The sequence below is a fragment of the Chiloscyllium plagiosum genome, unplaced genomic scaffold (assembly GCF_037043375.1).
Source record: "Chiloscyllium plagiosum isolate Xiang-an unplaced genomic scaffold, Cpla_swu_hap1 HiC_scaffold_18, whole genome shotgun sequence".
NCBI lineage: Eukaryota > Metazoa > Chordata > Chondrichthyes > Orectolobiformes > Hemiscylliidae > Chiloscyllium > Chiloscyllium plagiosum.
The window spans coordinates 30,018,214-30,035,041 of NW_028270156.1; the positions used below are offsets into that span (position 1 = coordinate 30,018,214).

General features: G+C 41.1%; 1 protein-coding gene across 1 annotated transcript in view; it reads left to right on the plus strand.

Moving 5' to 3' along the window:
• Positions 1 to 16,828, plus strand: part of LOC122557712 (spondin-1-like) — a 328,953-nt gene that overhangs the window by 260,018 nt on the left and 52,107 nt on the right. Inside the window, exon 8 of the mRNA XM_043705605.2 lies at positions 9,232 to 9,433. Coding sequence (XP_043561540.1) covers positions 9,232 to 9,433 — 202 coding nt within the window. The remainder of the gene's footprint in view (positions 1 to 9,231; positions 9,434 to 16,828) is intronic.

Sequence of the window (16,828 nt, forward strand, 5' to 3'; positions counted from 1 at the left end):
TACATGTACCATTGATAGCCAAGAAAGTCCCAGTCCTAAGATTTTAGCCCAATAATCCAGATTGAAATCCTCAGATACAATACTGAGGGCATGCTGCACTGTCAGAGGTGCACACCTTCAGGTGAGATGTCAAACAAGTTCCCCCCTAACCATTCAGCAAAAGATCCCACAGCACTAATAAGTGGTGTTTTGACAATGTCACCTCACTGGTAATCTGGAGTCCCAAACTAATGCTTTGGAGACATAAGTTCATAGCAAACCATGGCAGATGGTGAAATCTGAACTCATTCAAAAAATTTGAGTCTAACTAAATTAATCTAATGGTGACCATGTAACCATTGCTAGCCAAAACCTGTTTGGCTGACTGATGTCCCTTCGGGAAGGACATCTGTCATCTTTACCTGATCTGGTCAACATATGACTCCAGGAAAACAGCAATGCGGTTGACCCTTCCCTATGTTTTGACACAGCTTAATGAACCACTCAGTCCAAGGCAATTAGGAATGGGTTAAAAATGATTACGCAACAAGCCAAAGTGACACACATATCCCATGCAGGGATAAACTATTTTTAAGAAGAGTTGGAAAGTAATCCATAGAATCCCTACAGTATGGAAACAGGTCCTTCGGCCCAACAAGTCTGGATACAGAACTGGCTCAAAGGTAGAAGACAGAGGGTGGTGGTGAAGGGTTGTTTTTCAGACTTGAGGCCTGTGACCAATGGAGTGCCACAAGGATCGGTGCTGAGTCCTCTACCTTTTGTCATTTACATAAATGATTTAGATGCAAGCACAAGAGGTACAGTTAGTAAGTTTGCAGATGACACCAAAATTGGAGGTGTAGTGGACAGCGAAGAGGGTTACCTCAGATTACAACAGGACCTTGACCAGATGGGTCAATGGGCCGAGAAGTGGCAGATGGAGTTTAATTCAGATAAATACGTGGTGCTGCATTTTGGGAAAGCAAATCTCAGCAGGACTTATACACTTAATGGTAAGATCCTAGGGAGTGTTGCTGAACAAAAAGACCTTGGAGTGCAGGTTCATAGCTCCTTGAAAGTGGAGTCGCAAGTAGATAGGATAATGAAGAAGATGTTTGGTATGCTTTCCTTTGTTGGTCAGAGTATTGAGTACAGGAGTTGGGAGGTCATGTTGCAGCTGTACAGGACATTGGTTAGGCCACTGTTGGAATATTGGGTGCAATGCTGGTCTCCTTCCTATCGGAAAGATGTTGTGAAACTTGAAAGGGTTCAGAAAAGATTTACAAGGATGTTGCCAAGGTTGGAGGATTTGAGCTATAGGGATAGGCTTAACAGGCTAGGTCCAGAACTAGAGGGCATAGGTTTAGGGTGAGAGGGGAAAGATATAAAAGGGACCTAAGGGGCAACTTTTTCACACAGAGGGTGGTACGTGTATGGAATGACCTACCAGAGGAAGTTGTGGAGGCTGGTACAATTGCAACATTTAAGAGGCATTTGAATGGGTATATGAATAGGAAGGGTTTGGAGGGATGTGGGCCAGTTGCTGGCAGGTGGGACTAGATTGGGTTGGGATATCTGGTCGGCATGGACAGGTTGGACCGAAGGATCTGTTTCCATGCTGTACATCTCTATGACTCTAAGTCCACACTGACCCTCCGAAGAATATCTCACCCAAACCTACCCCCCTACCCTCTTACTCTACATTTACTCCTGACTAATGCACCTACCCTGCACATCCCTGAACACTATGTGCAATTTAGCATGGCCAATCCACCTGACCTGCACATCTTTGGATTGTGAGGGGAAACCGAAGCACCCAGAGGAAACCCACGCAGATATGGGGAGAATGTGCAAACTCCAAATAGACAGTTACCCATGCCTGGAATTGAATCCAGGTCCCTGGCGCTGTGAGGCAGCAGTGCTAACCATGGAGCCACCATGCCACCTTGGTGTAATGCCCAACATTTGTTCCCTAACCAATGTCACTGAAACAATTGAGTGCATTGATAATTAAAAGATCTTGCTGTCTTAATAGACTGTGTAGCCTAACTTATGACAATGGCTGCAGTACAGAAGTACTTCTTCTGCTGTAGAGCATTTTAGGGTATCCTGAAAGGTCCTGTATAAATGTAATTTCTCAAAATACACAATCCATCAGACCTTCCTTATCCTGTTAGTTTTAACCTATTCCACAGTCAGTGAGTTGATTCTGAAGATCTTTGACATTCGTAGCTCAGGGAGAATGTTACTGATGAACATTCTCTTTTGTTACTTGGAGCTTCACACTGGCAATAAATCTGTTTTCTGCCAGCACTCAAAGGATCAACATCAAAACTATGGCAAAGAAACTTTAACTGTCAACTGAAGTCAATCCCATGAATATCTAAGGAGCAAGAGAATCGACGTTTCGGGCATGAGCCTGACCTGCTGCGCTTTTCCAGCAACACATTTTCAGCTCTGATCTCCAGCATCTGCAGTCCTCACTTTCTCCCATGAATATCTAAGCAGACAGATTATTAAAACCATTTTTACCCTGTATAGACTTTGTACAGATAAGACTGGTAATGAATTAGATACTGCTAAATTAAATCTAAGCTTTTACCGTTTTAGATTATCTTTGTTCTCTCTTTAAAGAATTAAACCCAGGTTTCCATCGGAAAAGAAGGGAGGACATAAAAGAACCATTTTAGAAAAGGAGACCAGAAAGGAAGGAGCGCGATCACCTTAAGTGACAATACGCATTAATAGAATGGCTATAAAAACACGTATCTGATATCCGTTCATCTCCCTTGAGTGCAGGCCTATTAACTTTGCAGAAATATGCATTCAAAGAGGTTTGAAATACAATAACCAGCAGAGGGAATTGGATTTGTGCACTGAAAGGCCTTCCATGAATGGAGATTACCGCTCTTTCTACCATCTATACTTAATTTGCAGCATTCCTTTTTCTCTTTATTTAATTATCCAATTTGACATGGTTTTACTTTCATGCCAGTTATGTGGATCCTGTTTCGTTAAATAGACTTCCTCAGAAATTACACCTTCAGCTGTGGAAATTTAAGTAGAGAAATGCTGTATCAGTATTTCAAATGAATGAATTTTGAAATCTCATTTTAAGTAAAAGATTGCACAAGAAATGATATTTTATTTGAAGTATAACAAGGTTATATTATCACCTCATGAATAAGTACAGTAGAGAAGGGCACTGCTGATATCTAATCAGGGCCATCTATTGATCTGCTGTTGTTAATTAAACCTCTTTTTTACTTCTAAGCCATGGAACCCATCGCTATTCTTCAGAGAGGGAAAAGAAATCAGGACCAAACTCTGACATTATGTATAAAGAGCCTTTTATTATTTGATTTTAATTGCCTTCTTCTGCGTTCATGCTTCCAATCAAACTTTCATTAATTCGAAAGGGAAAGCTTAAAATTTGCCACATTTTTGCCTACATCTTCAACAGAACTGTTGAATATCTAAGTTTATTTATCTCTTGGAAATAGAGGTCAGAATGTCAAAGCAATGTTTTTGATTATTTTGGGCGGCATGGTTGTTTCTGGCAGAGTTGCCATTTACCGCCTTTCCTCAGGAAGGTGATTTGTCCCTTTCTTCAACAGTTAGGGTCAATGTTATGTTCACAGCAGCAGCTTTCCATTCCTGCTGTAATCTGAAAGCTTCATCCCAATGGTTTGTGGTGAGTCATTAAGTTCATTCCTGTCTTTAGGTTGAATTTTGCTCACTGGGTGGCAATCCATACATCAACCTAAATATCCTGCGACATTTATTTCTCTTATTTATCTTAGTTCGTTGCCCATCACCAGAACCATCAGTGATGCCTCTCATACTGGATAAGAAGAGTGCCCTTTGCACAGACTACAACGTCATTTTCTGTACCCTTTCTGCTATCTATTTGTCAGTACGTTTGGGGGTTCTTACTTGATAATTATTGATCATGATCCTCCGTCCTTTTCTGATTCCATTTATTTCATCTGCTGTGATTTTTAACAGACTCCTACTGACCTGATCAATTTACTTCTTCAGCCCACCCTCTCTTCTCCTGCCAGAGCAACATTCCTTTTCTCAGAGGGGGTGAGAACACAGATATCTGGGACTCAACGGCCTGTCCAATGTTTCTTTGCCTTGTCATCAGGTGTCTTCCCTGTAATGATATGAAGAGGAACTGAATGAGAAAGACACAAGTTGGAGACATGGCTGTTAGTGCCGGCATATGTAGCCCGAAAGACATTGAGATTTTCCAAGGGTGTGAGGAAACAGAGGTCATGCAGTGTTAATGGTGTAGGAGGATAAGAGGTAAAGAGAATGAGTGAGGTAAGGTGTTACATGCAACAGAGTGTGTGTTGGAGCATAAGCATTGGTAGGGTGTGGGGACTGGCTGACTGATCCTCCTAAGGATCAACAGGTTAAGGGGGGGGGGGGGGGGGGTGGGTGGAGGAAGAATGTGAAAAGAGGTATGTTTGAGGTAGATACATGCTTTATAAATCTGTCTAAAGTCACTGGAGTGTCAAACCAGAATGGTGGAGATTGAGGAGAGAGCTATGATGGGCAGCACGGTGGCACAGTGGTTAGCACTGCTGCCTCACAGCACCAGAGACCCGGCTTCAATTCCTGCCTCAGACAACTGACTGTGTGGAGTTTGCACATTCTCCCCATGTCTGCGTGGGTTTCCTCCAGTTTCCTTCCACAGTCCAAAAATGTGCAGGTTAGGTGAATTGGCCATACTAAATTGCCCGTAGTGTTAGGTGTAGGGCAATGGGTTTGGGTGGGTTGCGCTTCGGTGGGTCGGTGTGGACTTATTGGGCTGAAAGGCCTGTTTCCACACTGTAGGTAATCTAATCTAATCAGTGAGCAACATATATGCCACATACTAACACCATACATTCTATTAGCCTAAAATCCTTATGACCCTGTAAATTGTCTGTAGAACTGGAATTCTACCCCTCCAACTGCAACATGGATAGAAAGCCCCTGGTCCTCACCTTCCACCCCACTAATCTCCAGATTCAATGCATTATTCTCCATCATTTCCACCACCTACAGTCAGACCCCCATCACCAGAGATATATTTCCCTCCACACCCCTATCAGCATTCAGCAGAGACCACTCCATCCGTGACTCCCTCGTTAGGTTCCTCCCTCCACCCCCATCAACCCACCCTCCACTCCCAGCACACTTCCATGCCGCCGCAAGAGGTGTAAAACTATGCCCACACCTCCAAAGGATGTTTTCACATCCAGCTGGAATTTTCCTGCGCATCCAAACACCTCAGCTGCTGTGTCCATTGCTCTCATTGTGGTCCCTTCTACATTGGGAAGACAGAACACCAACTCGTAGAACATTTCAGGGAACATCTCTGGGACACACACACACCAAACAATCCCACTGCCTGATGGCCAACCACTTCAACTCTCCCTCCCATTCTGCTAAGTACATGCAAGTCCTACGCCGCCTCCACTGCCAAATCCAAGCTACCTGAAGCCTGTAGGAAGAACACTTCATCTTCCACCTTGGGGCCCTCCTACCATGTGGTGTCAATGTAAATTTCACCAGTTTCCTCATCTTCCCTCCCCCCACCTTATCCCAGATCCAACTTTACAACTTGGCATTGTCCTTGTGACCTTCCCTACCTGTCCATCTTCCTTCCCACTTATCAGTTCCATCTTTCTCTCTGACTTATCACCATCACCTCCTACCTGCATTTACCTATTGCTTTCCCAACTCCCTTCCCTGCAGTCCCACCCCCACCCTCACCCTCCTATTTATCTCTCAGCTCCTCCCCCCCCCCCCCCCCCATATTCCTGATGAAGGGCTTATGCCCAAAACGTCGACATTTCTGATCCTCAGATTCTGCCTGACCCGCTGTGCTTTTCCAGCAGAACACTTTTCGACTCTGATCTCCAGCAGCAGCAGTCCTCACTTTCTCTTTTGGAAATGTATGCATTGGTTATCATTCATGCAAGACTAACATTTGGAGAAGGATCTTGATCTCTCTCTTCCCATGTCTCCTGCAATCCAATTCACATATCTACCATCACCACATACAAATCTATAGTCCTAGAAGAAAGGTTTTGGAAATCTGAAACATTGTACCTAAAAGTTTGTTAATGCTAAAAGGATCAGTTGAAAATTTCATTTTAAGATTGATTGACTTTTGTTAAACAAGGATATTACAGACGCCAGTTGGTAAATGGAGTTGAGGTGAACAGCAACTATGATCTGAATGAATGGTGGTATATGCTTCAGGGGTTAATGGCTCCTCCTATTTGTATTACAAGAATGATCAGAATAAATTACATCCGCAGATTAGTTCTATGTTAATTAACAAGAGGGAATTTGAATTCTGTATCCCATTCCCAGTCCTGGGCCTACTGTGCAATTACAATGAAGCTGAGGTCAGCAAATCCTCTTTCAGTTCAATACTTTAGTGTCGTCTGGATTTATCACTGAGCTCAGAAATTTCAGATCATCCAATTAGTTGCCTTTGGTTATGCCATTTAAAAAAAGGATGATTTGGAGATGCCGGTGTTGGACTGCAAAGTTAAAAATCACATAATGCCAGGTTATAGTCCAATGGGTTTAATTAGAAGCACTAGCTTTTGGAGCGCCGTTCCTTCACCTGATGAAGGAGCAGTGATCGAAAGCTAGTGCTTACAATTAAATCTGTTGGACTATAACCTGGTGTTGTGTGATTTTTAACTTAAAAAAGAGACACCTTTATGAAATTGGTTTTCATTGGATGATCTAATTGCCAATTAAAAGAGTAGAAAATCTGTTTTCATATCAATATAATTAGGTAATAATGTACTTCTACTAGAAAAAAAAGACTGCTCAGCATCAGAAGAATCAGAAACTAGATACAGTTGTCATAGAAACCAAAGAAAGCAAAAATTGAGGACTAATCTCAAGACATACTTGAAATGATTAAAGGCTGATGAATGGCACTTCATGTGATTAAATTGGCATCTTAACAGTTAATCAAAGATAAAATTTCAATTACGGTTATAAAGTGTTATTAATATTTTCGGTTGAAGTCTTTGTTCCAATGAGAGATGAAGATGAAAGTGTTTGCATAAATTTGTCTTACACCACAACTGAAGAGTGGACATTGCCTATTTCATATATATGCAACTTTAAGAACAATGTTAAGTCAATGGTGTGTTAATAGCCTAGAAATTACTACTGACAGTAAATAGTTGGTACATTTGTGTCCACATCTCACTGTTAAGTCAAAGAGTATGGTACTGGAAAAGCACAGCTGGTCAAGCAGCATTCAAGGAGCAGGAGAATTGACGTTTCCTGATGAAGAGTTTATTGATTCTCCTGCTCCTCAGATGCTGCCTGACCTGCTGTGCTTTTTCAGCACCACCCTCTTTGATTCTGATCTCCAGCATCTACAGTCCTCACTTTCTCCTACATCTCACTGTTTGTTTGATAGAGTTAAAATCCAATCTATGTCTTGAAGAATATTTTAAATGAATTTTTGGCAGTAGATATGGTGCTAGGGATGAGGGCTTTAATTGTTTGGAGAGGCTGGAATAGCTCTCCTCAGAGCAGAGAAGATATCCAGGAGCTGAATGAGGCATGAAAGGGGTCTTCATAAAGATGATCACACTTATGAAGGGTTTTTCTAGAATTACTAAGGTAAAACTGATTCCATTGGTTGGAGGGTCAATAATCAAAGGACCCAGATTCATATAAAATGGCAATAAAACCTGACAGGAGATGAAAAAACCTTTTAATGCTGTGAGTTGTTATGTCCTGGGATGCACTGAATGAAAAGGTGGTGGAATCAGGTTCAGTGGGAAATTGGATATAAGTACTTGAAGCGTTTTCAAGGCTAGGAAGAAAGATGGGGTGAATTTAACTGCATAACATTTCAAAGAGCTAGCTCAGACACAATACACCAATGGCCTCTGATAAAAATTGATGCTGTAATTATATGGAAATGATTCCTTTTTGCTCTCTCTGGTTGTTGTTTAGTTGATTGATACAATCATAATGATGTAATCATTTGTCAATTTTGCAACAGATTGAACAAAGAAGAAGTCGAGACCAAATGCAACTTGTTTTGCAATTCATGTGGTAATGAAAGGAAAAACTAAATTAGGCCATTATGTGCAAAGATAATCCAGACACTTTTTAATGTTAAAAAGAAGACTGAATATGTAAACATGTCATGGTTTAATGGCATCCACATGCCATTGGTGGTGCTGCAGCCTGCCAAGCCTTGTAGATGCAGCTCTCTTTATAAATATGTAAGGTAATTTATTAAGTGGATTCCATGAGATGGAATAGTGTGGAGATTGACTTCTGGACTCATTACCATCATTCAAATACAAAAAGAACAAAAACATGTTCTCTTTGTAAGTGAATAATAATTGAAAGAAAAATGAAAATTGAAAGAACAAAGTTTTGGCGATATATCAAAAGTAAGTGAGACACACCAGACAATGAGGCATCTTTGTGCATAAACATCTCATAAATATAGATCTTATATATGTCTTTGATAAAGTAAGAACCTCCAGGAAAGAAAGAGACACCACTGAGTAATGAATAAGAGGAACTTTACTGATATGTAAGCGCATGGCCTTTCACACTCAGAAAGATCACGATATTTGCTGTTGAGTTTAAACTTATTAGAGTCATTCATTTACGTATATGTCAAGACTGTCCTCTTTTGTAATACGTCTCAGCTCCAAATGATAAGGAGATTGTCAGACTAATTAGTGGAACATGCAGCTGCAGGTCAAAATATTTGCAAGGCTCCTAAATTATTAATCATCAATGCAGGAAGTAGAATCTGAAGCTAAGTGACACATGAAAATACAACAATTCATGAACATCTATTATATGACACTTCATTGAACGATATTGTCATTGTACCATTCCAACATACAAAGATTGAGGCATAATAGGGTGGCAAGGTGGCTCAGTGGTTAACACCGCTGCCTCACAGCACCAAGGTCCCAGGTTCAATTCCAGCCTTGGGTGACTGTGTGGAGTTTGCACATTCTCTCCATGTCTGTGTGGGCTTCCTCTGGATGCTTCCTCCCACAGTTCAAAGATGTGCAGGTCAGGTGAATTGGCCATGCTGAATTGCCCATAGTGTTAGGTGCATTAATCAGAGAGAAATGGGTCTGGGTGGTTACACTTCGGAGGGTTGGCTAGGGAATCTAATCTAATCTAATTTTGCTCTTGTTTCTTCTCTTCTGCTATTTTCTACATTTTGTGCAGCCGGGCAGCTCCATCTGCAGAATTCTCTGTTGACCACACACGGCATCTGATGTCCTTCCTGACAATGTTGGGTCCCAGTCCAGATTGGAATGTGGGGCTGTCGGCAGAAGATCTCTGCACCAAGGATTGTGGGTGGGTGCAGAAGGTTATTCAGGACTTAATTCCCTGGGATGCTGGAACTGACAGCGGAGTGACTTACCTGGTAAGCCATTGACTGATTTCTCAGTTGGTTAATTTAAATAACTCGGAAAGTAACCGGAATCTAAGAAACGTCTCTCAAGCCCGTATGTTCTGGTCGAAAAATAGCGGCGAGGGAGGAAAGAAAGCATTTTTTTGAACCAGCATGTTTGTAATATCTCTGTTCTACATTATGGAACTCTAGCTTCAGCAGAAATGTGGTAAGTGGTTTATGAGCAAATTTACTTATCTAGGATCAAATGGATTTCACCAGTTTCCTCATTTCCCCTCCTTCCACCTTATCCCAGTTCCAACTTTCCAACTCAGCACTGCCCTCTTGACCTGTCTATCTTCCTTCCTTCCTATCCACTCCATGCTCCACTCCCACCATCTCTTTCACTCCTACCTTCATCCACCTATCGCATTCCCAACTACCTTCACTCCAGCCCCACTCCCTCCCACTTATCTCACAGCCTCTTTGACCCAAAAGCCTCATTCCTAATGAAGGGCTTGTGCCCGAAACATTGTTTCTCCTGTTCCTCGGATGCTGCCTGACCAGCTGTGCTTTTCCAGCACCACACTTTTTGACAAATTTCCTTTATCTGTCAGCTTTTTAGCCTGTCCCTTCGAAACAGCCTGTCATATTTAACATGTATTACCATTAGTGGTGTTCATCTTGACATGATGTTACAGACTTTTCTTCTTTAAATTTTGCCATTAAATAACAGTCAGAAAATTCAATTTACATACACGTATGTGGCTCATAAAATGTAGTCAAATGTCCTATTGCACTTCAGAAGAGCATTATCAAACAATGATTTGGCACTGAACTACATAAGGATATAGCATAACAGACAACCAAAAATGTGATTAAAGAGGTAATTTTAAGGCACATGTTCAAGGAGTAGAGAGAGGTAGAAAGGCAAAAATAATTAGGGTTGGAATTTCAGAGTTTAAGACCTAGGCAGCTAAAGACAAGATCACGAGTGTTAGAATCATCACAGATTCCGTATCGTTCGGAAACAGGCCATTCAGCCCAACAAGACCACACTGACCCTCCGAAGAGTATCCCATCCTGACCTATTTCCCTACATTTCCCCTGACAATGCACCTAACCTATACATCCCTGAACACTCTAGGCAATTTTAGCATGGCCAATTCACCCTAACCTGTACATCAGGAAACTGGAGCAAATCCAAGCAGACACGGGGAGAATGTGCAAACTCCACAGAGACAGTCGCTCAAAGCTGGAATCGAATCCGGGTCCCTGGCACACTGAGCCAACCTCCCACGTGAACGGTTAGAAATTGGTGATGCACAGGAGGTCAGAATTTTAAAATTACTTTGTATATTATGAATGTCTTTGGCAATGCATTTATCGTAATTATTCCTAATTGCCCTTGTGAAGATAGTACTTAACTATATCCTTAACTATAACTGAATGGTTTGCTGGGCCATTTCAAAGTGCAAATATTTTTATGTGTCTGGAGTAACATTTGGTTCAGGCTGGAAAGGATGACAAATTTCTTTCCCTAATGGATGTTAACAACTCTAATTATGTTCTGTGATGATTCAATAATTCTATGAACAAGCACAGAGATATTGAAAGATTGTAGGGCTGGAGGAAATTACTGAAAAAGGGGAAGCACAAACAATAATACTTCACCTGACAAAGCAGTGGCTCTTTGAAATCTTGTGATTTCAAATAAACCTGTTGGACTATAACCTGGTATTGTGTGACATATGACTTTTTCCACCCAGTCCAACCCTGGCACCTCCACATCAATAATATTTCAATAAAGGATGGTCAGGATGGCTTTGTCAGGGGGTGATCATATAAATTTGGTTGAATTTATCAAGAAGGTGACAAAGTGCGTCGATGAGGAGAATGTAGTTGATGTAGCCCAAATGGATTTCAGTGAGACTATTGACAAGGTCTTGCATTGATGATTGTTCAAGAAGCTAAGAGCCCTTGGGATCTAGGACAATTCATAACATAGAATCATACAGTACAGAAAAGGGCCTTTAGTCAACTGAGTCTGTACTGCCAAAAATGAAGTACTACCCATGTTAGTCCCATATACCTGCAAATTTAGTAAATTTGATCCAAAATTGTTTCAGTAGCAGGAAGCAGAAGTTGATGGTGAAGGCTGTTTTTGTGATTGGAAGCCTGTTTAGTGACATGCAACAGGGCTTGGCACTGGATCCCTTGCTTTTTGTTGTATACATTAACGATCCAAATGCAAATATAGGAAGTATGATTATTAAATTCATAGATGACACAAAAATTAGTGGTATCTTAAATAGTGATGAGGAAAGCCCTCGACTATGGTACGGATGGGTTGCACAGTGATCCATGGAATTTGATCCTGAAAAGTATGAGGTGGTGCATTTTGGGAGGACTAACAAGGCAGAGAAGTACACATTGATTGGTACAATGCTAGGAAGTATAGTACACCAAAGGACATTAATTTTCATGTTCATAGGTACTTGAAGGCAGAAGACAGACCGATAATGTGATTAAGAAGGCAAATGAAATTCTTGCCTTTATTGGTCAAAATATTGAATACAAGAGCAAGTAAGTATAGTTAGTTAGGCATTAGCTGGAATACGGTGTGCAGTTCTGGTCTCCACACTATGGAAAGGATGTGATTGTACTGGAGAGGATGCAGTAGAAGTAGTCTGGGCTAGAAGAGACTAGCTAGATCAGATATTGTCCTTCAAGTTGAAGAGATTGAGGGGAATTTTAATTGAGGTATACAAAGCTATGAGAGGCATAGAGAGGGCAGAAAGGGTAAAGTGTTTCACTTAGTAGAAATGTCAATAACCAGACGCACAGATTTAAGGCAAGGAGCAAGGGTTTTAGAGTGGATTGAAGGAAAAGACTTTTCATCCAGACAGCGGTGATATCTAGACCTTTATTGCTGAAAAGAATGGTAGACATGGGATTCCTCAAGACACTTTAGCACTATTCAGGTGAGCACTTGAAATTCCATAGCATGCAGGCTACTGACCAAGTTCTGGAAAATCTGAATAGAATAGATAGATGCTTGATGACCAGCATGGACATGATGGACCAAAGGGCCTTTTTCCATATTGTGAAAGCTCTATGACTTTGTGGTGAATGACCAACTAGTCTTCTGCTGTTGATTGTGGAATACTATTAACCAGGACATTCTGTTTGTCTCTGATTAGTTAATATTCACCTAAACTGATAGATGGAGCTTCAACCTAACTTCATTTGAAGGAGGGGACCTCCGTTCACTGCTAATAGATGGTGCGGAAACTTCTTTAGATCTTTTAGGAAACATAAACACACAGCCTCACCCAATCCCTTTCAATAATGACAAAACAAGCACATAAAACATACAAAAAGAAAGTATTCTAACCCTTTCACATCAGCTCTAGGTCCAATCCCAACTTGAGAATTTGAGCTCATAATCTAAAATGTTGCACAACCCTGAGGTAATATTGCATTATCAGAGATATCTTCTATTAAAAGCTAACCAAGGTCCACTTAATGTCAACAAGGGGGTACAAAAAAGTCCTGTGGCACATTTTGAGGCTCTCTTGTGCCTTGAACAACATTCATCCCTCAATCAAAAACAGCAACGGCTTGATTTTATGGGGTGCAGTGGTCCTTATATGGCCTTCATTTTCCAAAAAGCATATTTTATTCATAAAATTTACATAAATACATTATAAAACATATCAATTCATTCCATGTTAAGTGTGGCCCAAAGGTGCTGCAGAAAAGGGAGATGGTGGATGGGTCCCTGAGCAGACTGTCAAACTCAGTTAGCAGAATGGTTCATTGCCAAAACTTGGAACAAGCACCAATATGTAGTTTAGCTAGTCATGAGAAAACCCCATTCACATCAAATCTACCCAGCACACCGGGAGTCTCACATCCTCTGCATGTTGCCCTTGAGGTGGTATTAGTGGGGAAAACACAGTCTTGCACCTGTTTGTGGAATTTGTCTTTGCAATGCAGGTACAAGGAGATGCAATGGTTTCTCTTGCACTTCATGCTGAGCAGCTCCATGATGCAGGTCTCTATTCTCTATGGGCTGCTCCCAACAACACAAAGCAAGACAAACATCAACCGTGACTGGATGACCATTACCTCTGTGAAAGATACCCTTTGGTTTGCCCAAAACATTTTGGTCTTCCAATGCAAAGAGTTGTCCTTGATTGAATAGTGCAAATCAGCACATTCCAAAGCCCAAAGCAAGATGCTGAGGGACACACTGTACTACAGAGGTACAATAGGGAAAGTTCACTGCCTAATGCCTTTCAGCTGTAGTACACCAAGGAATCCTTGGTACTGTGTGCCTTACAAAGAGGGTGAACAGTGAATCAAAAGCATTGAGAATGAACTGGAAATAGTGAAATCCTGTTGTGTAAAGAACTTTATATCTATTCTATAGTCTGTAATTATAGAATAGATATAAGGCAGAGGGGGTGAAGGGTAAAGGGAGCAGTAGGACATTGATAGCAATGAACCCCAATGGGTGCAGAGAATTCCCTGGAGGCTGCTTCCCCTTACCTGGCATCAGCTTGCTCCACTGCAGCTGCCAGACTGCCCACATGGTATGGGCCTCCTCCTGCTGTTGGTGAAATACCAGCAGGAATCGGGTGTAGCTTTAAATAGGCTACCCAATGCCTCCATTAAATCTCAGACAAGTTGGAGATGGATGGTAAAGTAACGGGCACATTACCATTTTGATTATGTCTGGAGAGGATAAAGTCTCACCCCATTCCTGAGGCTGACTGGTCCTTCAGCTTCTTCAATATTTATCAGACCTTGCTGTTTAGAAATTGCTGAATGTGTCCACTTAGCAACAAAAGTTATGCGCTAATGAGGATGTGATAAGTGGCTGCATAAATAAAAGCTTTTACTTTGAGATGCCCTGTTGTTTTACTAATCTACGTAGCATTTTATTATACTCTTGTCTTTGGCAAATAACTGAAATAACTGAAAATCAGAAGGTTCAGCAAATTATATGAATCTCAGTGAACATGAGTATCACACGAAAGCAAAATAATCAACTGAACACTTGCAATATTAGTTTAGTGGCCTAATTATTGGCTCGTTACCCAAAATTTAGTGCGGCACGATCAAGATTCTCGACCAGTTTATTTATGCACCAGTTTTATTTTACTGCAACAGTAGCATAGAAGCATTTAATTGTTTACTAAACGAACGGGCAAAGTAACGTATGAAAGTGTGAAATGTCTAGACACCTGCATCACTGACAGTCAAATTCTGGTTTAGCAGTTTCTGAAAAAAGAGATAACCTGCAATGAATGCAATAAGGATGCAGGAACATGGAAAAAGAATGAGGCCATTCAGCCCCTCAAGTCTGTTTGACCAAATTGTTAGATGGGTTACATATCAGCTACTATTACCATGTACACCTTCAGTCTGCTGGTACAAGATTAGTTTGCCTCCTAGATATTCTGTAACAATGAGATCCTGGGTCCGATTTCAGGGACTTCTTGGGTATTACTGAATATGCACAGAGTGAGGCTGAAATGGAGCAGTTAGGAGTGAGTGGTGAAGAGTCCTGAAATTATATTCACTTTGCGAGATCATTACACTGAAGCTGTCAGGAAACAACAGTAGCCATATCAAAATCATGACGTATAATTGGATTAATCATAAATTCAAACAATCTTGTGGTGCAGAAAGGATGATCCATTTGGTCCCACTCACTTTTCTTTCCCAATAGTCCTGAAATCCTTCAAATGGTTTAGGTCAATATTTCAAACAGTTATCCAATTCCATTTATTTTCAAACTATTAATACCCTTACCTAACAAAAACTTTAGTTTCAAATTTTCAATTGAACAGCCTCTCCCAATCCCTACCAAATAATATCTTCTGGTGAGACAGCATTCCAAATAGTCAGGGCAGTATGTATGCTTCCTAATATCACCTTTGATCTCTAATCTTAAAGGTAATTTTAAATTAGTTAATATCTTTTTGCTGTCACGATCCCAGATCAGTCCACCAACATTTTTGACATGATAAGATCACCCTATTATGTTACAACCTGAAACAAAACATAGAGAACTCTGGAGAAACTCAGGGGAATAGTTGGAGTGTCACAACAATCAAGGCTTATGTTGGAGAGTGGGACCTAATGTTGGAGAGTGGGACAAGTGTAGATTCAGTCTTTTTTTATAATCAGCACAGACTTGATGGGATGAAGGGCTTCTTCTGTACTTTATGATTCTATTAGTTGAAGATTATCACCTATCAACTCTGGAATTGGGTGTGCTCTGAACATTACAAATCATAGAGAAGACTGGCTTGCTCTGAAGAAACAAAGGAATACAATGAGATAATTTCATAACACTACCCTATAATCTAATCTATCTAATCTAATCTACCCTATTAATTCTTTAAATTATCTCAATACCTCAAATAGATAACATCTTAAACTTCAATTCTTAAGAGAATATTAACCCTGCCTGCATTCTTCCATCCTCTTTGCCACAATATCACTCTGATGAAATTGTACTGTGCCCCTTCCTTCACAAAGTCATATCAGTCCTGTGATTGCCAGAACTGAATGTGCTTACTGCAATCCAGCCATAGTTTTGTGTAATGGTAACTGCAAAGGTTAAGTCCGAACCTCAGGAGGCAACTGGGGAACATCAAAACACAGTCACTGTAATGTTTTAATCTGTGCTTACATTAAGATTTTATTGTGATATCAAGCTGCGCATGGTTGACAAGTATTTGGGAAAATGATGCTGAGCTGGGCTGGACTCATTATTATCCCAGGAAAGTCATTAATGTTACAGTATACCATATGTGCTTCATGATGGTGCCAGCAGGAACTGACATGAGCCCTTTCAGCTACCTTCTGAGAAAATGAACCTCATCTTTCAACACAGGGTTTGTTGACATACAATCTAATTTATTTAATTTCCTTCTTTTTTATGAATGATTTTTATAAATTATGCATGATGACTCAGTGGTTAGCCCTGCTGCCTCATAGCACCAGGGGCTTGGGTTCAATTCCAGCCTTGGGCGACTATCTGTGTGTGGTTTGCATATTAGATTAGATTACCTACAGTGTGAAAACAGGCTCTTCGGCCCAACAAGCCCACACCGACCCTCCGAAGAGAAACTGACCCCCCCTATATTTACCCCTGACTAATCCACCTAACACTATGGGCAATTCACCTAAGCTGCACATCTTTGGACTGTGGGAGGAAACCATGTAGACACGGGGAGAATGTGCAAACTCCACACAGACAGCTGCCCGAGATGGGAATTGAACCCGGGCCCCTGGCGCTGTGAGGCAGCAGTGCTAATCACTGAGCCACAGTGCCGCCCTCGTGTCTGCGTTGGTTGCCTCCAGGTGCTCCGGTTTCCTCCCACAATCCAAAGATGTGCAGGTTAA